Here is a 25,456-nt window from a genome sequence, read left to right as displayed (position 1 = left end):
CCGCCGTCAGGGGTCATCTGGGGTTGGCCTCACCTGGTTTCTTTTCTGTTGAGAACAGGCTCCATCCTCGTAGGTCCTTGTGTGTCTGGTTGTCTTCTGTTGCGTTCTGGACATCAGGAGGGTTAAGTTGTGGACATTCTGGCTTCGGTTCGGCTCGTTTTCCTTCTTAGGTTTCGCTGAGTTGCTTGGGTGACAGCTCAGGTCTCAGATGTTAGCTGAGCGGCTTTGCGTCTGCACTTGGGGTCAGAGATGTGGGATGCTGAGTTTGTCGGCCTCTCTCCCATCCTTTCCCCTGTGGGGTTGCCCCCAGCCTCTTTCTGGCTTCACCTGTCTGGCTCTTCACCTGCTCAGACTGCAGGTGTTTGCCGTGTGCCCGTCTACCGCCAGCCCTGCCACGTGGACTGTACTTTGTCCAGGCCGCAGGCCGGGGAGGAGGGCCTTTCCTACCAGCTCCCCTGCCCTCCCCCAGGGCAAGCGTGCATCCCACCAGGCCTGTCTGTTTGTCCCCCGGCTCCGGCTCCTTTCCCATCGTTTTCAGGGTTCATAGCTGCCTTCTGTGGTGTGGTCCCATGGAGTCTTTGACCATCACACTCATAAGCAAAAATCCCGGAATTGCCCCTATATAATTTAAGGCAGCATCCTCGTTAACTTTTAAATAGAAACCTTCAAATTACAAATGTAAAAATTCACATGACCTGCAGTTTTGAATTTTAGTACCAGGATGCGTCACGTGGTAGCCCTTTTCCTGACTTGTTGAATATTTTCAGTGGACCCCACAACAGTCACAGTATGGCCAACTGGCCACCATGCACAAGACGCAGCCTTTGCAGACGGGCGGGCTGGCGGCCGGGCAGGTGCCTTGCCTCCGGCTCCGTCCCAGCGCTCACTCAGGCCCAGACAAAAGGCGACTGAGGCGTCTGCTGTGTGCGCGGCTGTCCCTGGACAGGACCCTCTCTTTATAGTCACATCAGCCAGTGGACAACTGCCTCGGCTCTGCCTCCCTCTCCTCTTCCCCTGACCTGCAGGCTGCGGGAGGCCGTCCTGGAGGGCCACGGGGAACCCCGCTCCTGGTGGAGCTGGTGGGCCAGGCCGGGCGCACGGGGGCCATAGAAGCCCACGGCTGCTGGACCTTCCTGCGCCCTCCCAGAGGCCCGTCCGCTGCCGCCCGATGCCCACCGCCTTCCTCCCAGGCAGAAAGCTGGGCGCGCAGAGCCGCATCTGGGAGCCACTGCTGTTCTGAGGACACTGGGAAGGGTGGGCTCCCAGGCCTTGCCACACTTAGGGGCTGTCTGATTCCTGTTGGGTGGCGATGCTTAAAATAACCACAACTCTCGCCAGTCGGTCAGCCCCTGCATCTTCTAGGCTGGTTACTCAGGAGGCCGGGGAGGCTGGCGGCTCATGTGGAGAGGAAGAATGCCCCAATGTGGCCTGCTCTTGCGTGCACCCCAGCTCAGCCCACCCTGTGACCCCTGGACGTCACCCAGGTCTCCCGACCCAGCTCGGCCCTAAAATCAGCTGAGCCCCCAGCCCCCAGCCCTGGGCCTTCATTCCACAGGGGACCGCCTTGCTCTGCAGGCCCAGGCCCACGCCGGGCTTCTGGCCAGGCTGGGAGGAGCCTGGGGAGCCTTCCTAGTCACCCACTGGCCTGTCCCTTCATATCCAGGAGCTTTGTACCCTTCTCCATGCCTCGGAGATAATAGAGGAGTGGACAAAGATGGAGACTGTCATCAGGGAGCGCCTGCTGTTTACAGGCATACAAGCGTCACGTATGTTTTTGTGTGTAAACCTCACAGCAACTGTGGGCCGAAGGTATCGGATCCCATTGCATCAGTCAGCTAGGGCCACCATTACAAAGTCCCCCAGACCAGGTGGCTCAAATCACAGACGTTTGCTGTCTCCGGGTCCTGGAGGCTGGACGGCCGAGGTCCAGGTGTGGGCAGGGCTGGTTCCCCCTGAGGCCTCTCTTCTTGGCGTGCAGACACCATCTTCTCCCTGTGTCCTCACGTGGTCGTCCCTCGGTGCATGTCTGTGTCATCTCCTCTTATAAGGATGCCAGTCCTATGGGATCAGGACCCAGCCTAGTGACCCCATCTTACCTTAATCACCTCTTTAAAGACCCCATCTTGAAATACAGTCTCTTTCTGGGGTACAAGGGGTCAGGGCTTTAACATGTGAATTTGGGGGACACGACTCAGCCCCTCGCGCCTGCCTCTTCCAGACCTGGGAACGTGGTGAAGAAATCTCCCATCTCCCACGCTGGTCACCGGGGAGCTGGGCCTTCAGAGCTCGTTTGTCTGGACTCCGAGCCCACGCGGGTCCCAACCCCTACCCCCTTGTCTGTCCTAATCACTCACTCCGCGGTCGGCTTGGTGCCCGCTTTACTTGGCTCTGCCCGAGTTTGCGTTCTTGACGTCGCTCAGAGAGAAGGGGGCAGACTCACTGTCTGTGCCACACGCGTCTGTGTGGATGCGTGGCTGTCAGCCAGGTGCTCCATTCTGTAAGTGGAGTCACTCATTCCCTCACTGAGTATCGGGTCCCCCAAATTCACAGGGACCAGGCGAGGGAAGAGGCACAAGGGCCCCGGTGTGAAGTGGGGGGCACCTAACTTGGGTTCCCGGGGAGTGGGGCCTAACCTCCTGGGCTGGACGGCACCCATTTCTGAAAGGGAGTTCAGAGAACAGGAGTCAGCTCTGAGTCATTAGCAGCCTGCATCACAGCAGCTGGAGGATGGTGCCGGTCCTGATGAAGGGGTCCTGGGTGGGGCACCAACAGAGCCCACTATACTGGGCACCACGGGAAAAGGACAGATGAGCGCCAAGTCATGCGGCCCGTGCAGCCAGCACTCAAGACTCCAAGTGCAGGGCTATTCAGAGCTGTCTTGATGCTCCTGCTTCTGCCAACTTGCCCTGCATGAGCAGGTGGTGGAGGAGCATTGGTTGGCCTGCAGGTCAGGCTTGCACAAGGAAGAAACCAGAAGGAGGGGTGGGCTGTCTCAGTGCTGATATTGAGAGAGGCAGCCAAATTGCTGGGGTATGCCTGTGTGCATGTGTATGTGCATGTGTGAATGTGTGTGTGTGTCCCTCTGCTGCATCCTGGTTGACAGGTAGAGTCTCAGGTTGTGTTTCTGTCGAGGGGCTGGTGTTTCTCCCTTCCTCTTGGATGCTTCACCATCACAATCACACGTCCCTGACTTGGAAGAGAGCTTCTCCCGGCTCTGGGCTGCAGGTTGCGCACGCCCTGCCTTCTTCTCAGCCGTGCCTGAGCCAGTGAAGAGAGGCCCCAACATGGACTCATGGGCCTGACCATGGACTCCCCACCAAGGCTGACCCGAGCTGTCGAGTGACAGTGATGCTGAGACCACGTGGGCGGGTGGCCAGGGAGCAGGGTCGGCAGGTGCTAGGACCAAGGAAGTCCTCGTCCAGGCCTGTCCCCATTGTAGAGATGAGAAACCTCGTGCTCGGACGGGCCAGCGGCCGACGAATTGCCCGTCCACTGAGTCCGTCTCAGAGCTCACTGGAGTCCAGGGAGGGTGTTCTGGGGAGGGGCCTGCGGGCTCCCAGGGGCTCCGGTCAGGCTCCCAGCACGTTTGAAGGGGGCAGGGAGGGGACCATGAAGACAGACACAGAGAACGGGACAGGGTTTCTTGTGGGAATCGCCACAGGCAGACAGACTGACCGCTCACAGAGGGAGGGACAGCCAAGTGCCTGTGCTGCGTTCTCTTTCCCGGCCTGTGTCCTGCAGCCCCCCAGATGCGGACAGGAAATAGGCCTGGGGGAAGAGGAGAGGGGCTGCGGGTCAGTGGAGTGCGGAGCTGAGGGGCCAGTGAAAGGTGGAATCAGAGGAGACCCCCAGATTGCCGCCTGGATGAGGGGCAGCTGGGGGAGAGAAGGGTGTGCCCCTTCCAGAGCTGTCACACTCGGGATGACGTGGGCTCGAGGCTGCACAGATGGGCTGCAGTAGGAAAGTGGCCCAAGGAAGGACGCAGAACTCAGAGGCGTCCGGGCCTGGGCAGGACCCCGTGGGCCGTGGCACATGAGAGGACGTGCATCTCACCCCGTATTCCCAGCAGAGCTCCCTTCCCCATGCCGGGGCATCACCCCCAGACTGGGACCCGCGGCTCGCTGCAGAGTGTGGGGCGTGCGGGGAGCCAGGCCCCGCCTCCCGTGGAGAATGAAAGTGATGGAGCTCAGTTCCAAAACTCGCACTGCGGAGGACTGAGTCAAGGCTTCTGGAGAGAGCTGGGTGGGCCACGCGGCCTTGCACACGCAGTTGCCTTGGCACCCATTGCTCTGTCGGCCGGGGCCTTTTCCCTCCGTCCAAGCTATGCCTGAACAGCCCCTGGCATCCTGGCTGCCCGGGCCGCTGGCTCTTGGAAGCAGGCCGGTGGGGGTGAGCCAAGGTCATTGTAGGAATTCTGCCCCCTGGACCTTAAGGAGCCACTGCAGGGGCAGGAGTTCTGGGAGGATTGCTAGAGAAACCGAACTCGCTCCTTCCAGGGAGGTGGGGTCCTGGCGACAGAGGGGCAGGGCCTGGGGGTCCTGCTGTGACCCTGTGTCTCCTGGCTGGGCCTCAACTCTCACTTTATTCAAATCTTTTCTGCTCGGCTCTGCCAGGGAGGTCTTAATATTCCCAGTAGACAGTTGATCCTGTGCACCTGGGGCAGCGTGCCCCACCATCTCTGTTAGAGTGAGGGGTGCCCAGGAACAAGGGTGCACCCGTTCTGATCCCCCTGGTGATGCACATATGGGAGAAAGCCCAGGACAGTTTGAAATTCAGCACAGCCTCATGTTGAATCCATTCAGGGGATTCGGTGCAGAATAGGGGGAAAACCTGGGCCTCCGGCTCTCCCAGCACCAAGCCTCGCCCCCATGCACTCAGACAGCTGCCTCCTCCGTGACCCGGGCCAGGCGGGAGAGTTTGGGGGTGAGGGCCGGAGCATCGCAGAGGGGTGGGGACCACACAGTGACCTTCCCAGCCCCCACCTGTCAACTTCGTGGAGCTAACCCAAGGCGGGTAGTTGCTGTGGTTTTCCAGTTCGCAAGGCGGGGCTTGTGTGTCTCTGGAGCGGAGGGGCCTGGAGCAGTGACCAGCAGAGGGGACGGCTAGATGGGGCACCCTTCTCTGACCAGTTCTTTTCAGCTGTGGCCCTGGTGTGTGCTGGGCTCCTATGCTGTTCCTTCTCAGGGCGTGAACTGTTTACTTTTCAATGACTTAATCATCGATCCACAGGTGAGCCCAACTCCGCTCCCTCCTGCTATATGAGGAACACCTGTCCCCACCCGGACACAGGTGTGCCTGTCAGGGTTTGCCCTTGAGAAGGCAGGGAGTGAAAAATCCCAGGTATAGGGCTGGGTGGCCCAGCGTACACGGTTGCAGGATTCGCTCACTGCCACTTAAGAAGAGAAGGGCCTGTCTTGCAGACAACCTTGAACATGGGATGTTCCACTGGGACCCAGAAACCCGCCTCTGCACACATTCCCTTCTTCCTTCCCCCTCCATAAAGAGGACCACCAGCTGCCGTTTGCTCAACCAGAAACCCAGGCTCATCCTCTGCCCTTTCTCCCCACCACCCCTGCACCCGGTCCCTCGGCACAGATCCTGTTGTTTCTCCCTCCCCAGTGTGGCTGACACCAGCTCGATGTGGAGGGTCCCTGAGCTGGCCAGTTCTTTCCAGCACATCTCCCCTTCTGCATTGCATTCACCCCCCGCTCTCTTGAGAAGCTGCAAACAGCCTTTCATCTTTTTGTTGGTCTCATAACAACAGTAACACACCCAGAAGTGTATCCATGGTATCGATCAAACGTGGGACTGGAATGTGTTATCCCTGACCGGGGGTTCAGAAGGAAGCCAGCGAGCTGTGATGGGGTTCTGTCTGGGTTAGCTGCCTCTGTTTCACACACAGCCATGCTCAGAGCTAAGCAGTATTATCTGACAGATGAGGAAACTGAGGCACAGAGGCAAAGAAGCTGTCCCACGTGTCACGCAGATAAGATGTGGCAGAGATCTGCCCATGCGTGCCTCCTCCCCAGACCTCCTACAACCGGAATGGCTGCCCACAGCCCCGATCACAGGAAAGAGATGGTGCTTTCCTTGCAGGGCATTGGGTCGCACAGCGCCAGGCAGGGCCCCGGCCTCCCTTCGCCCGCCAGGGCAGTGCTGCGAGACGACCTCACAGATCCGGGTTCCACTGGGAAACCGTGTGCGCGTCCGGGTTAGCAGGGCCGCGTGGAGCGTAAGGGGCTGGCATCGATTTTTAGAGGAAATGCTCCCAGCGGTTATAATCGTCTGGTTCGGCTGTGAGGTTGCTTGTTCCATTTAGGTCATTTCTTCGAATTATTAGGCAAAGACTTATAAAAACGAGGTTTTCTGTTCTGTTGACCTTCAAAGACCGTGGGTCCAATGGTTCCTTCTCTGGCCTTTGAGATGAAAATGAGGGATGGAAGAAAGCGCCACTGTTGCCTTGATCCCTTTTTCCACAGTTCTGGTGCCTTGGATCCTGAGTAATTTAAAGATTAAGATATGGAGAGACGATACGGATTTCCCCATTGCACGGCCCCGTTCTGAGGGAGCCAGGGCCTTGGGGGCACCCCCAGCCCTGCACCAAAGGCCTGGGATATAAATGCTCCCTCCCTCCACCCCACCTGCGAGCTCGGCCCTTACAACCAAAATATTTGCCCAAACGGTGCCTTGGGGAACATTTGGGTCCTTGTGATTGGCCCCTTCTACCCCGTGTCTTTAGATTTGCGTTGTCCACCCGTGCTCAGCATCAGTCCAGTGTAGAAACAAATTCCCTTCACTCTCCCAGAGGATGTTTACAAGGCTCTCTGAGCTCCCAGCACGTAGCCCAGGGAGGGAGAACCCAAACCCAGCCCGTCGTCCCCTGGCCCTTCAGGCAGGGCAGCTGTGATGCCCCACCTTGCTTGTCTTCACATTTTCATAGTGCAAAATGGCCCCCCAAGGACAAGCCCACCTCCCCTTCTCCCTAAGAGGAGTGGCAAACCTCTGCTCCTTGCCAGCACCGACATAATCAATAGGTTCTTCATTAATAAGCCAGCACGCCAAAGGGCCGGGACCCACCGTGCCAGCGTTGGCCGAATGAGCTTTCAATCCAGCCCTTTCTCCCTGAGTCCAGATGGTGTCGTGGAGTCATCAGAGAGCCCTTCACTGCTTTCCCGTCTCCTGCTGTGAATTCTTTCTTCAAACTGGTTTCAAAGATCCAGCAGACCCAGACGCTGGGACTTCTCTCCTCCAGGCACGACCTCCTCGTTCTGCTCCCCGTCGAGGTGGCCTGCCCCCCACTTTTACACCTGCAGTAATTGATGGTGGGGCCTCAACAGCCACCACTCTCCCGGTTCAACTGGGACACGGGAGATGGAACAAAGTGGCCACGTGACGTGTGGTGTCAGATAGAAAGACGCCAGGACGCACCTGCATTCTCTGCCCGAGGAGACCTGGGGACTGCGTGGGCCACGCCCTCAGCACTGTCCTCTCTGAGGGACACTTTGCCAGTCCCCTCGTCCACAGCAGGAGGAGGCGTGGCCAGCCAGCAAATGGACCAGAGGCAATGGCTCTGCCAGCTTGGCCGACACACACTGGCTCCGCTCCATCTGCTGCCCCCGACCCTTGCCTACCCGCCACTCTCCGAGCCCTGGGACCAGCCGGTAACGCCTTCCCCTTTCCTTGTCTCTAGTTCTGAGCATCGGCGAAGGGGGCTTCTGGGAAGGCAGTGCCCGTGGCCACATCGGATGGTTCCCGGCCGAGTGCGTGGAAGAAGTCCAGTGCAAGCCCAAGGACATCCAGGCAGGTAAGGCGGGCGCCATCCGGGAGCCTCGGGTCGGCTTCCCGGCTTGTCTCAGCCGGAGGTCCGTGTTGCCAGTTCTGTGGAGCATGCGAGGAACCGGCGGGTGTGCTGTTACAGAGAAAGCCTGCGTCTCAAGACGAGGCCTTGGCTGGTGCGTCGAGGCGGGCTGGTTCAGTCCCACTGGGCTTTGCCCAGACCAGAAATCCCTTACGAGACAGCGTGGAAGCTGTGAGTTAGAAGGCAGCTCAATGCACATTCCAGAAAGCTTGGATCTTCCATTCTAGCTGTGAGAAAAAGCCTTTTGGGGCTTGACTAAGTGCTCGAAGCCTCTTTATCAATCTCTTATACCGATATCATAAACAGGCAGCTTCACATTCACCAGGAGGCCCTGCCCAGGCCCTCCCTGAGAACTACGCAGTTTGATGGCTCGATGAAAACTGCTCAAAAGAGGTCGGTGTTTGCAAAGGAAAAACATTCCAGCAGCTCTCAGACCTCCCAGATAGAGCCCTTGCCGAAGGCCGTTTCAAACTAATCGCCGAAAGGTGGAATTGGTTAAAATGTTAAGAGGAGACCACGTATATAAAACAGTATTGAGAGAATAGTATGGGAGCTGGGAAAAGCAAAGCCCCAGGGTCCCCATGTGTGCCTTCTGGCTTTTGCTGGACTCCCAGCCTCTGCGTGCATGTGCCAGAAGCCACCACGTTCGCTTGGCGGCCAGTGGCTTGGGTGCATCTCCCTCTGCAGCCAGGTGGCCCCTGAGCTCTGCTCAGACGAGCCTCTGTCCCGTGGGGGTCCCAGCCCCGATGCTCGCCAGGGAGCCCCCTGCCCCGTGGCAGGTCTGCCTGGGCTCGCGCAGCCGGAAGATGAGGTGTTCCGAGGACGCGTGCTCTGGACAGCACGATGGTGTCTCCTGGCCTGCTGGGTCCCCCTGACCTGGCGGGCTGTGCAGAGTCTTTACCAGGGACGTTCAGCTGGTCCCCTTTCCAAGAACCGGACTTCAGGGCGCTGCCAGTTTGTGCTAAGCTTCCCCCGTCCGGTCTCTGCTCAAGTTCACACACCAAGGGGAATGGTAATGTCTGCCGTCTTGTGGGGACGTCGAGGTGAGAAGTGTCCCAAACTTAAGCTTGAAAGGGAAGGCTGGCAGGTGCTCCGTGGCCGGGTGGGTCAGTGGTCAGCAGGTGGATGGGAGCATGTTTAACTGGGTGTGATGATGGGTATACTGAGCCCCTGGTACAGGCCGGCCCTCCAGGCCCCCCCAGTGCCCACGGACCCCTGGCCCACACTCATCCTCTCCTGCAGGCAGCCTGCCCAGCCTCTCTCGTCTGTGAAGGGCAAGGCCATGGCCTGTGAGCTTGACCCGCCCTCCCTCTCCTCCTTCCCTCTCTCAGTACGTAGATTGAGCATCCCCGCTCCTGGTCCCCCCTCCTCCACTCTTCCGTTGCAGAGACTCAGGCATATGGGTGCCCGGCACTGCTGATGATGCCACGCCTGGATGGGGCAGCCCAGGATGACTGCATGTGAGGGTCCTTTGGGCCTCCCTGCTCCCTGCGTCCTCTGCAAATATTGGCTTCCAGGAGACAGGGAGGAAAAGGCAGGGGCAGCTCTAAGCCCCCTGCCCCTCCCCTGCTGTGGGCTTTCTTTGCCCACCTGCCAACATTGCCCACTTCCCCCAGATAAGAGTGTGTGGCTTCCCCACCCACCGACAGCGTACCCACAGGGGCGAGTGGACACGGTGCAGCTGGTCCAGGCTGATGTGTCCCCTCCAGAAGGGGCTTCCCAGGGGCGGTGGCTTGTTTGTGTTTATTGTGGGGAAGCTGGTTGGTGTGATGGACGTTCCTTGAAGGGTGTTCTGGCTCCTGCACACACTCTGCAGGACCATATCCTTGATAAAGTGCGTTCTCTATGTGGGTGGATGCCCGGCATGGGGATCAACTCTCCTGGAGTTCCAGCCGGTTCTGGGGGCTCCCGTGTGTCCTGGGTGACCTGAGAGCCTGCAAGCAGGCCTCTGACTCCAAGCAACTGTGCTGGGCCGTGGGACGGGGCGCCCCCGTGCATTCGTGCTGTGCCCTCCCTGAACACCTCTTGGCCCCGGGCGTCTCGTGGGAGCCTGAGCTGGAGACAGAGAGACCACTGGTCATGTGGTCCTTAAGGATCTTAGGAGCTGGAACAAATTGTGGCCGGAACAAATGGCCACAAGCAGGTGGCTTCAAACATTGCAAATTTATTATCTCCTGGTTCTAGAGGTCTGAAGTCTGGTGTGAGTCTCAGGGGGCTACAGTCACGGTGTTGGGGGCTGCATTCCTTTCCGGAAGCTCTGGGGAGAACGCATTCCCTTGCCTTTTCCAGGTGCTGGAGGCTACGACATTCCTTCCTCCATCGTCAAGGTAGTTGTGGGCCAGGTCCTTCTCTGGTCATGCCTTGGTCACCCTCTCTTCTGCCTCCTCTTCTCCCACTTTTTAGGGCCTGTGGTCAGGACACACTGACTCTCAGCCTTCATTCCCTTTTGCCATGTGAGCACATACTCACAGGTCCCGGGGACTGGGATGTGGACGTCTCTGGGGCACCATCCTCTGTCTATGAAGGATGATAAAACGTGGACCTGATAACTCTGCTATGATGTAGCTGTCCGTCAGAGGAGGAAGGCTTCCCCAGGACGTTGGATGGAGCCGGCTGGAGCGGGAGAGCAGCACAAAGCAGGTGGAATCTGAGCTGGATTTTAGGATGGGGAACATTCCAGAATGGTTCCTCTTGGTTTCTGTTTGCCTTGGGCTTTCTAAGACCATGACTTAACACCGTCTTTTTTTATATTAATTTCTTGCGTAGAGGTATGATTTAGGTACAGTAAAATGCACAGATTATGAGTCATTCCATGCACTTTGATAAATGTATGCGCCTGTGTCTCCGACTGCAAATAAGATAGAAAACATTTTCATCACCCCGGAAAGGTCTCTCGGGCTGCTTCCCAGCCAGTCCCCCCTCGCAGCCAGAGGCAGCCACGGTTCCGATTTCCATCACGGTAGATCGTTCAGCCTGTTGTTGAATCTCATAGGGACGGAACCCACAGCACGCGCTCGAGCCCGGCTGCCTTCACGCAGCCGGACACCGGTGCCCGTTCAGCCACGCCGTCGCAGTATCCGTGGTCTGTACATTCTTATCGCTGAGGAGTACTCCGTCAGATATTTATTGCACGGCATGTGCATTCATTCTCCTGGTGACAGACGTTTGGGTTGCTTCTCAATTTGGACTCACGTGATCAATGCTGCTGTGAATGTTTTCGTACGTCTTTTCTCCAGACGTGTGTTTTCATTTCTCTTGGGAAAATACCTAGATGTAGAATGGGTCACAAGACAGGAGTGTGTTTAATTTGATAAGAAACTGCTGTACCATTGGTGTTCCTCCCAGCCGTGGACGAGAGTTCCAGGGGCTCCACTTTCTCACCAGCTTTTGGTAACATCAGTGTCTAATTTCGGCCGTTCTAATGGGGGGGAGGTGGTGCCTTACTGCGGGTGTAATTTACATTTTTCTGATGACTGTTGTCATGAAACACCCTTTTGTATGCTTGCTTACCTACCCTATGCACAGCTTCTTTTGTGAAGTATCTGTCCAAGGCTTCTGCCCATTTTTAATCAGCCTGTTTATCTTATTATTAGTTTGTGGGAGTTTCTCATATATTCTGTTTATCAGTCCTTTGCCAGGTGTATGTTGCAAGTATTTTTTTCCCAGCCTGTGACTTGCCTTTTTGTTGTCTAACTGCGTCTCTTAACACGTAGGTTTTTTAATGAATTTTAAAGGAAGTCCAATTTATCTATTTTTTCCTTTCACAATTAGTACTTTATGTAGCGCCTCTTTTTTTTTTTTTATGTTGAAAATTAGCAGCCTGGAATATACATAGAATCCAGAAGAGGATACAAAATATTTTCTCAGTGTTTCCATCCAGCGAGCTGGAGTTCGCTCCACCCAGCCCGTCCGTCTGGTTCGAGCCCGCAGAGAAAGGCTTCCTCCTCTTCGGTGCAGCATCCCTTTTATGTGTTGTAAGGTGGAATGTGGGGCTCGTGGATCCCGTTCATGTGAATTGAATGAAACAGGTGAATGATATGAGGAATGAGCGACGCAATAAAGAAGGCTGCTCAGGACACTTGATGCCCGTGAGCAGGACCAAGGGATTTCCCTTCACCTAACAACCGACTCAGAGGCCGGGAGCGGCCAACAGCAGAGTGACACGGTGGCTGGGGTCATCGATGGTTTGTTGAGACCGGCGCGGCCCAGTTCCATGAGGCCTGGTCGTTACACCTGCAGCATGGGGAGCCCCGCCCATCTTCATCTTGGTTCTGGTTTCTCAGGGCTGTGTGTGTTTGGGGTGCTTCGCGATCTCCAGCAGGCTTTCTTGTGTGGTTTCTCATCCGACCTGTGCAGTAAGCAGGGAGGAACCGTCCTCCCCGATTTACACACCGTCGCCCGGTCTCAGCACCCAGGAGCACACCAGGAGGCACCCGGTGGGGCCGTGACCCGTTCTTTGAAACTCCTGACACTCTCTGTTTTGGCCACTACCTCCCGGAGTGACTGGTATAGTGATCCTGGAGTTCGCCCACCCATGAGTAATCCTCGTGCGCGCCAGCCCAGAGCGATGGGGAGGCCAAGGCAGGTCCAGGCTCCTTCTCAGCTCAGCTGCCTCCTGGCTGGCTTCCTGCAGACGGGTTATTTACCAGCTCCGAGGAGATTTCTTCGCGCGGGAATGACGTGGTGCAGTGTGAAGGCTCGAGATGGTGCATGTACAGGGGCAAGAGGAAGAATGTGATTGTGGTTTTATTTTCCGTGCACAAGAGACAGAGGTCTGCCCCCATTTACAAAAAAATGCATGCCTCATCCCAGAGAATTGACAGCAAGGTGCCATGTGTGACAATGGCGTTGTGTGCATGGAGGATGGCATTTTGGAAGGTGGCAATCTGGGAAATTGCCCATTAATTAATGTGCATGACCCTCCCCTCATTCTCCGAGCATCCAGACTTTTTGAGGACGGGGAGAGCATCTTGCTCTTCTGTGTCCTGAATGGTTCCTGTTACAGGGCGGAATGCACGTCTGCCGGTTCACCGTGTTTGTGAGCAGGAGGGCATGTGGTGCTCCACTGGACCAGGAGACCAAAGGGCTGGCTTCCATCTGCACTGTGAGGTTTTCTAGCTGTGCATATTAGGTGGGACGAAGTCAGCTGCTGTAACAAATTAACCCACAACTTCGGTGGCTTCACATGGTCCACATTCCCTTCCTGTCCAGTAACTGCAGAGTGTGGTTCTCCTGGCCAGCAGGCAAGCTGCTTTTCTCTGAGATGTGACTGAGGGGTCCAGGCCCCTCCATTCTATGGCCGTGTCATTCTCAAGGGCCATCAGACACCCTGCCCACCCGGGAGAGGCCCTGGCTCAGAAGGGACGCACCCCACGGCCTCTCAGTTCCTGTTGTCCGGGACCAGTCATGTGACCTGGATGCCAGGGGTGCTGGGCGTGTGGTCCCCAGCCAGGAGGCATCTCTTGGTGACTAATCGATCAGGGTTCTCCAGAGAAACAGAACCAATAGGATATAGTTATGGAGATGTGGATACGGACGCAGATACGGATATATGTGTATATTAAGGGGCTCATTTTAAGGAACTGGCTCATGTGACCGTGGGGTCAGCTAGTCTGAAGTCCATAGGGCAGGCCGGCAGCTGGAGACTCAGGCAGGAGCTGGTGCTGCCATCTTGAGGTAGAACTTCTTGTTCCTCAAGGAAAACCTCACTTTGCTCTTAATGCCTTCACCTGATTACAGTAGGCCCATCTACTTTAGCGAGGAAAATCTCCTTTACTTAAAGTCAACTGATGGAAGACACTGTTAACCCCAACTACAGAAGACCTCCACGGCAACAGCCAGACTCACGGCGGGCAGAATAGTGGGTGCTACAGCCCAGTCAGGGTGACAAATAAACTGAGCGTCACCGTGACAGACCCACCCTGTGTATGGAGGAGGGCTAGCTCCTGCCTCTGCCCCGTGGTAGCCTTGCGGGGCCCCCTCCATCTTCCAAGGCGTTGGATTCCTCATCTCTGAACGGGCTGCTAAGTTGGACGATGGCTGGGTCCTTTCTCCTTAGAATTCTACAAATTGAACTGAAATAAGGGATACCCCAGGGATGAATCTCAAATAAGAAACAAAGATGAAATATCTCCAGACTCAGTGAGCCCGCCAATGAGTCAGTTTATGAAAAGCTAACACACATGTGTGCCATTTTCAGTGACACAGCGTATGTGTAAGTAGAAACTGTGAAACCGGAGCTCCCCGTTCGTCCCTGAGGGAATGACAAAGCCAAGTCACTCCCAAGAAAATAGTATTCTTTTTCTTTTCTTTTTTTTAATTTTTTTTTTTTTGAGGACAATTAGCCCTCAGCTGACATCTGCCACCAATCCTCCTCTTTTTGCTGAGGAAGACTGGCCCTGAGCCAACATCCGTGCCCATCTTCCTCTACTTTATATGTGGGACGCCTGCCACAGCATGGCTCGCCAAGCGGTGCCATGTCCACACCCGGGATCCGAATCGGCAAACCCTGGGCCGCCGAAGCAGAACGTGGGAACTTAACCACTACGCCACCAGGCCGGCCCCAAGAAAATCGTATTTTAGTTGCAGAAGCAGAGAACCTGACTGTGTGATGAGCTCTGCTCACGTAGAATGAGGTGAGAAGATGGCACGAGGAGTAACCACCACCCATCCCTGTCCTAACCCCCATGACAGCCAGGATCTGGTCGCCTGAGGGCTGCTGAGGCGGGCGCAGTGGCCTCATGACTGGCCATCCAGACGTCAGGTGCAGAACGCCCATTTGTGACTCCCGCCTCCCTCCAGGGAACACACCCACGTGAGCCTCCCCAGCCTGACCTTAGGGTGTCACGTGGCAGGTGCGCTACCAGAGCCTGTGGGGGTCAGGATCCTCCAGCAGCTGCAGCCACCCCCAGGGAAGAGACTTTGAGGGGCTCCTGGTGGAATGGGCTTCCAGAATCCCACGGCTGAATCTCCCTGGTGCAGGTTCGTGACCGGGTAAAGGACGTGAACGCAGGCCAGGGCTAGCTGGCCCTCCCTTGGTTGGCCGTTCTTCCAGGAAGTGGGCTAAGTCTGTATTTGGGAACTGGCCCTTGTGGCTCTTTAGAAGCTTCCATAAGAACAAGGTCCGGATGAGAAAGTCGAAGCATTGATGAGGAAACAGATGCGGCAGGTACCACGTCCTGTCCGCTTCCCCCAGAGCTCAAGGAGAGAGAAGGGTTCCTCTCTTCTGAGCCTCGGAATCGCCCTTCAGGGCGGAGCCGTGAGGACCCCCGTATATCAGTAAGGGAACACCACGTGTCGGATAGTGGGCCTGCTCCTCCCAGGGATAAGCCGTAAGGAGCATTGGCCCTCCTGCTCCCCCACAGTCTGAAGCCACATGTGAATGGGCCTCAGGAGCCCTCCCCTCCTTTCTCCTGGCGCACACCGTGGCCTTGTCGGGGCCTCAGTAAACCCTCAGAGTTCAAATCCAGCCCTCCAGTCAGGGCTGAGCAGGAGCATGAACGTGACTTTGTGGCTTTGCGGCTTTGCTGAAAGTCTGTGACTGTTCACAAGGGACCGGTGGCCTCCCTTCTTTGAGATTTCTTGTCTGCGCCCACTGATAAGAAGGAGATAATGAAGTGGGAGCACCTCACTCTTGATGGCCCTGGGCTGGGGACCTGTCCGCTTGGCTCATCCTTGTTGTCCAACGTTAGGTCATCTCTAGGATCTGTCCGCGTTCTCTGGGCCGTCCGTATTCGACTCACTCCATGTGTATTGAGCATCTGCTGGTGGCAGTCACTCTCCCCGTGCTGCAGGGCCATGTGACGTTGTTCGTGCCTTTCCAGAGCACACGGTCTGAACCCTGCCCCTATAGTAACATCCTCTCACCTCTCAGTCTAGTTTTTATAGCTAATGCATGTGATCTGCACAGTAGACTTGGGAAGTGGGGACACAGTGATGTCCCCCATTTTACAGATGAGAGTCCGAGATGGTAAGTGACTGGCTCAGAGAAACACATTTAATAGGTGACTGAGTCAGGACTCACGCATAGAGACGTCTGAGCTGCCAGTCTGTTCCCGTCACCTGCAGGGCTGCTGGAATGTCTCCAGGGATCAGCCACCCTCTGACATGTTAAGATTTGGTGGTCATGGAGTCAGGGAGTTGGGTGGTGGTGAAGCTGGTGATAGTGGGCGTCATGGTAGTATTGGTGATGGTGATGATGCTGTTGATGGTGGTAGTGATGATGATGGTGATGACGTTGATGGCAGTATTGGTGTTGATGGTGGTGTTGGTGATGGTGATGATCCTGTTGATGGTGGTAGTGATGATGGTGATGACGTTGATGGCAGTATTGGTGTTGATGGTGGTGTTGGTGATGGTGATGATGCTGTTGATGGTGGTAGTGATGATGATGGTGATGATGTTGATGGCAGTATTGGTGTTGATGGTGGTGTTGGTGATGGTGATGATGCTGTTGATGGTGGTAGTGATGATGATGGTGATGATGTTGATGGCAGTATTGGTGTTGATGGTGGTGTTGGTGATGGTGATGATCCTGTTGATGGTGGTAGTGATGATGGTGGTGATGATGTTGTTGGCAGTATTGGTGTTGATGGTGGTGTTGGTGATGGTGGTGATGATGCTGTTGATGGTGATAGTGGTGACGTTGGTGATGATGTTGATGGCAGTATTGGTGTTGATGTTGGTATTGGTGATGGTGGTGACAATGCTGTTGATGGTGATAGTGGTGACGTTGGTGATGATGTTGATGGCAGTATTGGTATTGGTGATGGCAATGATGATGCTGTTGCTGGTGGCAGCAATGATGATAATGGCAATGCAGTTGATGGTGGAAGTGATAAAGGTTTTAAGGAGGTGACAAAGGAATGACGGTGATCAAATCTGACACTCTAGCTTGGTGAACTTTACTGCTCTGGCCACAGATGGATTATTCTCACTTATCCCAAGCACGCCCAGTGTCCCCTTCCTTTCTGGGATCTTCCTGAATTGCCCCTTCTAGCTCCTGAAATTTCACTTCTTTCCTTGAATTCTCTTCTTTGTGTAAAGGCATCAATACTGGGTGCCCTTGAGAAAACTCATTTTACCTTTGTGTGTCTCAATATTCTCATCTGTAAACTGGGTCTACGACAATTCCTGATTTACCTGTCCTACGGGGTTGTTAGGAGCATTCACCAAGATGAATATGAAAGCATAAAACCCTATACACATCCAGCGTTTATTGTCAGGGGTGTCGATAGATTGGTGCCCTTATGATGCTGGGAGCAGCAGCACCATCTACCCTCTTTACAGCGTGTGTTCCTGTGGACAGTTGTGAGTCCTCATTATGCCTGCTTGTCCCCACCTCCACCGACTGCCATGGGTCTCAGTCTAACAGACGGTGCATCCCTCCTCATTCCAGAGACAGCCAAGCTGGCTGCAGAGAAGACCGGCCAGCTCTCGATTCTGTAAGTCCAGCCCCTTGGCCAGAACTTCAGTGAGGAACGAAGAGCAGATACGAAAGTAGTGATTCCATCTTCTTGCCGTTGGCATTGCCGAGTCCCGTGGCCTTCATACCAGTTATGTTTCCGCTCGGGAGTCGTCCCGGTCCCACACCCAGGCCCACTGTTGCAAACACCTGTGTGGTCCTGTTTACCCTTGAGAGGGAGCTCAGCCATGGCGGGCGACCCCGCACCCCTGGACCTCTGCTCAAGGTCCTTCTCCACATGGCGTGTGGGATGCCAGCCCGTTGGGGGCCCCTCTGCTGACAGTGAGACCCTCCTCTTTGAGCCCCTGCTCGGAATCCAAATGGTCCCTGAAGCTGACGGGGTGTTTGTGGGTTCATCCCCTTGCACTATGAATGGAAATGCAGCTCAGCCTTGGTTTCAGTTGCCCATGCCCGGGTGAGAATGATGCCCAAGGCCACTGTTGTGTCTTGCAGCTCTGGCATGGCATGCCCCATGTGAGAGGGACTCAAGTGTGAAGTGAAATGAAATTTAGAGTCAGCTGGAAGCCCGAGCCCGGAGGGCGGCTGAGGGTCACCTTCTGGAGCCAGGCTGTGGACCCAAGCCTCCTTTTTTGGACCCCCGAACGCCCTCTGGAAGCCCCCCTTTACTCCACCAGTAGGTCTGGAGCCTGCCCCCAGGTTCACCCCAAAACTTTCAGTAGCCCTCTTCAGGCCTCCTCAAGTTTAGGGGTGGGGTGGGGTGTGGACAGGGGGCAGGAGCAGGCCCAGGCCCTCCTGGCCTCTGTCCTGGCACAGAAGCCCCCTCCTGTGGCAGCAACCCGCCTGGGCCTGGCGCGCAGGTCTCCTGTGCCCTCTCTGGCCCCCTTTCGGGCCCACAGCCTGGGTCCACCCGGGGGCTCAGGGGCTACCCAGAGATCCGGTCTGGGCTGGGCAGAGGCGACCTGCAGGCCTGGCAATGGCAGCAGTGGTCTCAGCTGGCACTCAGTCCTCAAGACGTCCCGTGAAAGCCTGGGGGCCGGCTGAGTGCCGTCTCCCAGCAAAGCCCGGCCTGGCTTCCCGAGCTCTTCCCTTCAGAAGCATTCCCTCGGGCTCTGCAGGGTCGGCTCCAGAGGACCGCCTGTGGCTTCCGCCGTCCGCTGGCCCCCAAGAGTGGACTGTGAGCCCGTGCCCCAGAGCTCAAAGATGGCCTGGGAAGGGGTCCTGATGCTGGCTTGGCTCTGCCACCTTCACAGCTTTCGTCACCAGGCACACACATAAATGCTCACCAAGATGGGGAGCCCCCAGAACCCTAGCTGTCCCAGGTGGGAGACCCATCACTTCCAGGGTGTCACTGTACCCGGCCGCAGGCTCCTGAGGGAGCGGCTCTCCAGCCTCTTTCACAGAGAATGACACTGATGTGTGGGGGCATCACATAGCTGGGCAGCAAAGGCAGACGGAACCCAGGCTCCCGGGGCTTCTTGCAGAGCCCGCCCTCCGTGCCGAGCGAGGGCCTGGGTGAATGGGTGCCGGGCACCTCCTGCAGCCACAGCTCCCAGCCCCAGCCTCCCCCTGCCCCACCTGGCCCTGCGGCCCTCCCCACCCTGGGCCGCACGTGATGTTAAATTAACCTCAGACTCACGCACTGGGTCCCGAGAGCTGGGCGTCCCCGAGCGCCTGCACGTGGTCAGGCTCTGAAGTCAGTGACCCGCCACCGGCCTTGCCTCTTCGCTCCTTCCTCCTCAAGCCTGCGGAAGAGACGGGACGAGCAGTTTGGTGCTCATCTGATTTTTGCATCCTTAATTTTTTGCGTGAAACATAACAAACATACAGAGAAGTTTGCAAACCATAACATGTCGCTTAGTGAAGATTGCAAAACAACGCCCCCACTCCGTGAACCAGCCCCACAAAGACCCCATATGCCTTCTGAAGCAGTGCCCTCTGGCCCCCTGCTGACCCCCACCCACCCTGACCCGCATGCCCTTCGCTCCCTTATTTTTTAAATAGTTCTGCTTCCTCGTGAGGCATCCTTAACCAGTCTAGTCAGGTTTTGCCCATTTCTGAGCCACCTGTAAGTGGAATTGAGCAGGGCGTGTGTCCAGTTTCTGTCCTAACGTCTGTCTGTGACCGCTGGGTGGCAGGAGTGGCTCTGGGTCATCCCTTCACTGTGAGCTCGTTCCTTCTGTCCTGGCTGTCCTGCCGTGGGTGGTCTCCGGGGTCGTCTCCAGCCTGGGGCTGTTACGGGCAGTGCTGCTATGGCCTCGTTGGTCTCCTGGTGTAAATGTGTGTGTGTGTGTGCTGCTTTTTCCGACCCCTGGAGCCATCTGAGGTCAGGGCCCGGCGTGTCCTCTGCTTCTCTAGATGCTTCGGCCCTGTCCTAGGCGGTGTCTTAGCCAGCTCAGGCTGCTGTGACAAATACCACAGACGAGCGGCTTAGATAGCAGACATTTATTTCTCATGGTTCCGGAGGCTGGAAGCCCGAGATCAAGGTGTCAGCAGGAAGAGCGCTGTCTTTGGAGCTTGTAGATGGCTGACTTCTCCCTGTGTCCTTACATGGGGTCTCCTCCTCTTATGAGGGCCCTCACCCCATCACGAGACCCTCATGCCCACATCTGAGGCTAATCACCTCCCGAAGGCCCCACTTCCAAATACCAACCCATCGGGAGCTGGGGCTCCACCACATGCCTTCGAGGGGAACATGGACATTGAGTCCCTGACAATGGTATAGTCACATCTCGCCAGCAGTCGCTGCCGGCACACTCCTCCCACCGTCGGTCTGGTGTGCGTGTAGCATGTTGGATTTCAGTTTGCATTTCACGTACTACTCCGGAGTCTGAGCACCTTTTCTGCATGTTTCTTGGCCATTTATTTGCATTCCTTCTTTTGTCAAGCAAAGTTCAGTTCTTTTGCCCATTTTTCTTTAGGATTGTTTGTCTATTTCTTATTGATTCTTGGCCACTCTTTATATATGCTACAGTGACCAGTTGTCAGTGAGACACATTTGCAAGCATTTGTTCCCAGACCCTCGCTAGTCTTCCCCCTGGGAGGCAAGGGACCCTTCCAAGGAGCTCTCGTGATCGCTAGTCCTCCCTCGACGTGGGAAAGGCAGGCGTGGCTCGGGGCCTCGTGCAGACAGCGGTGCCAGAGTGACGGCAGTCCTGTTGCCTCCCTTCCACTTTATTTAATGGGGATGCTCCTTCTGTCTCTGGCAGATGCTGGCTTCCCATTTAAAATGATGATTTGAAGAGCTTCTTGTAGAAATGAAAGTACAGGGCTGACTACATTTGGAAAACCCTGCCCTGTGCTTTGGGGTGGCTGACCAGTGGCCTCTTTTCTGGACAATCCTTTTAACTCTGTTAACCTAGTTAAGCTGTAGTTACCTAGTTAACCTAAGTGGACCTAGTTAAAAAGTCCAGGTCGTCGAAGGCCCTCAGGATGACTGGGTGGGGATCTCAGACCTGTGTGCTGGGGGTCTGTGGGCTCTGTCCATGCGCGAGGCCTGTTCTGGAACGCCATGACACTGACCCTGGGCCGGGCCCTGGACCGGACATTTCTCCTGGTTGTTGTCTAGTCTCCAGAATGATCCCACAGACTAAGCATGGTCCTTCCTGTTTTGCACATAAGGAAAGAGAGACCCAGAGACATGAAGCAACGTGTCCAGGGTCTCGTGGCTTGTGAGCTGCAGCCACAGCGTTTGCATGTGGCTCAACCAACCTGAGGAGCCCCTGGGCTCTTGAACCCACAGGGAATCAGCACGGAACACCACCCAGAGAAGGTGAGACCCGGAGGGACGACAGGTACCACCTACTTCAGCCTCTCTCCTGCTTTAGTAACGTGCAGATCCCTTTGAGGAAGGAAGACTCCCCGTTTCAAAAGAAAACGAAACTCTATTATAAAAGTGACTTTCTGGGGGCTGGACTGGTGGCGCAGCGGTTGAGTTCCCACGCTCTATGCTTCAGCAGCCTGGTGTTCACCAATTCAGATCCCAGGTGCAGACCTATGCACCGTTTATCAAGCCATGCTGTGGCAGGTGTCCCACATATAAAGTAGAGGAAGATGCACATGAATGTTAGCTCAGGGCCAGTCTTCCTCAGCAAAAAGAGGAGGATTGGCAGCAGTTAGCTCAGGGCTAATCTTCCTCACCAAAGAAACAAAAAAAAATGCAAAAAAACCCCCTGAAGTTCTGCCTATGACAATGTGAATCACCAGGGCAAAATGGTTTTGTCCTTAAAAATAAGTGTAGGGTCAGTTATTTAGGTTATCATCTAAATGAAAGCATGGAATAAAGGGATTCTGGTAAGACTTGAGATGCCCCTGAGAAGACTTGGGGATTCTAGACCCACTTTGAGAAAACCCTGAATTAGGGTTCAAGCCTCTGGTTTTCAGAGGAGGAAGTCTGGGCTTGTGGCTGCTGAGGATCAGACACCTGGCTCATAGCAGAGCCAGAGTGGAAACCTGATTTTGAACTCCTGACCCAGGGCTTCTCCCTACCCCATCCCAGCTGAGGGGCTGCTCTGCTCATTATCACTCTCTTAATTATGGGTGACAAAACCCCAGAGCCCCCTCTAATATCCTCCCACACCCCCCCCCCCAAAAAAAGGAATTTATTAGCTTGTGTGTTTGAAAAGCCTGGAGTTCTGGCTTCAGGCATAGCTGGATCCAGGTGCTCAGATAATGTCCCCAGGGAGCTTTCTCTCCATCCCTAGGCCCTGATTCTTCCATGGCCATTTACTCTCTGGCCAGCTCACTTCTCAAGGTGGTCCCTGGCTGCCCCAGGTTTATGTCCTCCTAGGTCTGAGTCCAGGAGAAATAAAGAATAGCTCTTTCCTGCCTGCTTAGCAAACGTCCCAGGATTGACCCTGATTGGGTTGACTTGAGTCAAGTATAGGCCACTGCAGAACCAGTCACCGCAGCTAAAGGACAGGTGAGCTTAAGAAGTGTGACCAGCAGGGCCTGGGTCATGGGGTGCAAGAGGACAGTCTGTCAAGGACAGTCAGGGTGCTATGACCAGCAGAAAGAGGGGGCAGCAGGGCCTCTGCGGGCTGCAATGTCAGACATCCCTTCAGCAGGGAGCCCGAGCATCTGGACTCTGCACAGGAGAGGCGGCCGCTGCTGTGACCTGCTCTCATCCAGCTGGGAGCACTTCCCTGGAGACGAAGAAGGGGTGGGACCTGTCCCCCACGTCTCTGGGCGGCTCGGGCTGGAGACGCCGGGACAGAGGCTAGCAGAGTCCCACCGTTAAGCTGAAGTTCTGTTAGTCACAGTGCGTACAAACCCTCTGCACAACATCACGATAGGCATGATTTGTTCCAAAATAGAATGTTTTTGTTATCTTTAGAATGTTAAAAATACAGACAAATGACTCTATTAGCAGAATTGTGATCTAAAATATTAATAAGCAACCGAAGAGCCGGCTCCCACAGGAGCTCTAGCTGTTCCCTGACGGAACGTAAAATAAATATGAGGACTCATTGTCCCGGCTGCTAATGATGATGTTTTGTTAAACAACCGTGGCAGAAATCGTACAGCCTACCCCGCTCCTTTCTCTCTCTTACGCCATTTTATTAAAATACGCTTGGAGCCTGGCTGCCTGGGTGTGTGCGCGCCGTCGTCTCCAGGCAGCTGCTCTGTGTTTTAAATACCGCTTTCCACGCTCGGGCTCGCCCCCAAAATAGAGTTCTGCCGGGTCTGTCTGTCGTTTCTGGTTCCGTCGGGAGGATTCAGTCCTTGGCGTCGCTCTGGGACCCGGGCCTTTCTTTGCCCGCTTCCCCCCCAGGAGCAGTGGCCTGCCCTGGGTTACCATGGCAACCTGGAGATGCTGGTACCAACGCTGCCCTCCCTCCCCACGGCCCCTCCTGCCCCTACAGGATGTGGTGTCTGCAGCTTTGTCTGGAAAGTCTCCTTGGCTGTGGTCGCTGGGGACCGGGGGTTCTGGAGGGGAGCGCATGTGGCTCCGAGTTTCCTGGGGGGTTGGGGACATTCTGATTCGTACACTGGGCCTCCTCTGTGGACGGCGGTGAGCAGGAAAGAGTGTTCCGTTCGTCTGCCAGAGCTGTCATGCCAAAATATGACGGCCTGGGGGGGCTTAAGCAAGAGACACTTATTTCTCACCGTTCTGGAAGGTGAAAGTCCCAGACCCAGGTGTGGGCACGGTTGGTTCCCAGTGAGGCCTCTCCTCCTGGCTTGCAGGTGGCTGCCTTCTCACTGTGTCCTCGCATGGCCTTCCTCTGTGCGCATCTCTGGTGTCCCGTTCTCTTATAAGGACACCAGTCCTATAGGATTAGGGCCCCACCCTTGAAACCTCACTTAACTCTAATCACCTCCCTAAGGACCCATCTCCAAATATGGTTCTCTTGGGAGTTGGGGCTCCAGCATGTGAATCGGGTCACAGTTGGCCTATCCGGTGGTGAAGAGTGACAGCCATGGACCAGGCTCTCTTCCACGTGGTACTTTCTGCAGACAGTTTCCCCCACGTCACCTTCCCGCCACACTGTCCCATCCCCAGTGGGGCCGTTTTGTTGTCTGAGTCGAGGGCAGTGACTTCTCTCTGTTCTGTGACTCTTATCTGACCGGGCTGCACACTGACCCGTCACCATTCAGAAGCCTCTTTGGATCAGCCCGTCTTCTGTACTGGAGATACAGCCTGGAGCCCTAGTCCACAGGACAGACAAACATCAGAGGCCACATCTCTGATTTAAGGCCACGGGCTTCGAGCCAGAGCCTCACCAGTTCCTCACTGTGTAACCTTGGGCAAGTTACTCGGCCTCTCTGAGCCGCCGTTCCCTGCTCTGTGAAGTGGAAATGGCGGGGCCATTGAGGGTGAGAGGGTGGGATGAATTCATCCTGGAAGGCTCTCGGAGCTGTCTGGCTCTCGAATGTGCTCACTGACATTGGCTTTCGGATCATTGTCATCCTACACAGCATATCCGGGGACGCCCTCGGAGCGCTTGGAGAGCAGGCAGGATGTTAGGGCGTGGCCATAAACACAGCCCATCAAAGAGTTCCAGGACCCCACCTCTGCCCCACAAAACCAGAGTGGCTGGGCGGGACCTGGGAATCTGTTAAGAAAGCGGCTTCCCGGGTGGTATGTTGGAGGAGCTGGGCTCCGGAGCCCTCAGTTGGAGCTCCTCTCATTGGTGCAAATGGTTGAGCCAAGGGAATCGAGGGCGCGGGCCTGTGAGTTAGTTTGTAGATACGTGTCTGTGAGGTGCATTGATCAATATGTATTGCCCTCCGTGAGGGCGAAGAACCAGGAGGACACAACTGGCTCACACTCATGTTCCCCACCTAGCATGGTACCTGGAATGGAATAGGTACTGAGAAAGTACTTCCTGGATGGGTGGGTGGGTGGATGGATGGATGGATGAGTGGGTGAGCGGCGGGTGAATGGATGGATGCGTGGGGTGGGTGGATGGATAGATGGATGGATGGATAGATGGAGGAGTGGGCGAGGGGTGGGTGAAAGGATGGCTGGATGGATCTCGCACGCAGTGGTTGTAGTTACCCATTCTACCTCTCCAACACAGCTCACCCCAATTCCACCTGTAGCCCTTCTTACTTTCAACTTCTCCAACACAGCTCTATGAGATTTCTTTAAAACCAGAGAGTTTGTGAACAGCGGGGAAGGCGGTGGGATATTATGAAAGCTGAGAAAATATGAGCATCGTTGGCAGCCCAGGCCAGGGTCTCTTTGGGTCTTGGGCCCCTGGGGACTTTTCAGGGAGCAGTTCCCTTCAGCCAGCCCAGAAGCACAGTGGTCTCAGACTCTGCCTGCCTGCCCTGTGCCCCGGGTCCAGCCAGCGGGCCTCAGTCCTGCCCCTGAGAGCAAGAGCAATGATTCTGTGGCTTGGGAAGGTAGCTAACCTGTCCTCGTGGCCCATGCCACAAGTGACTTGGGCTCTTGGGGGTGGTCTGGGGTCATGCCCTATAAGAAGTGGAACGAATGAGCTGCTCCCAGTATGTGCAGGTGGCCGCTGACCTGCCATCTGTCACACTAGTGAGGATGGACCCAATGCCTCACCCTCGGCACCCAGTTTGGGGCCGGTTAACCAGGGCCAGGAGCCCCCCTCTAGCTGGGCACAGATGGGAGCCAGGGGCTGCCCCCCAGCATGCACTGTGGCTCATTTTGGAAAATGAAAGCCATCATATGGTGCTCTGTTATTGAGTTAAGATGTTGTTTT

The 25,456-nt window shown here is 55.8% G+C and overlaps 1 protein-coding gene across 15 annotated transcripts in view; it reads left to right on the top strand.

Annotated features, from left to right (window-relative positions):
* SHANK2 (SH3 and multiple ankyrin repeat domains 2) overlaps positions 1-25,456 on the top strand; it is a 561,551-nt gene that overhangs the window by 264,624 nt on the left and 271,471 nt on the right. For all 15 annotated transcript variants that reach the window (XM_070229004.1, XM_070229003.1, XM_070229002.1 and 12 more), the window contains one exon: positions 7,691-7,804. In XM_070229004.1, the coding sequence (XP_070085105.1) occupies positions 7,691-7,804 (114 nt within the window). The remainder of the gene's footprint in view (positions 1-7,690; positions 7,805-25,456) is intronic.

This window comes from Equus caballus, chromosome 12 (genome assembly GCF_041296265.1).
Source record: "Equus caballus isolate H_3958 breed thoroughbred chromosome 12, TB-T2T, whole genome shotgun sequence".
In the NCBI taxonomy this organism is placed as follows: Eukaryota; Metazoa; Chordata; class Mammalia; order Perissodactyla; family Equidae; genus Equus; species Equus caballus.
The sequence above is the reverse complement of the archived record's forward strand: the minus strand, read 5'-3'. Positions and strand labels throughout refer to the sequence as shown.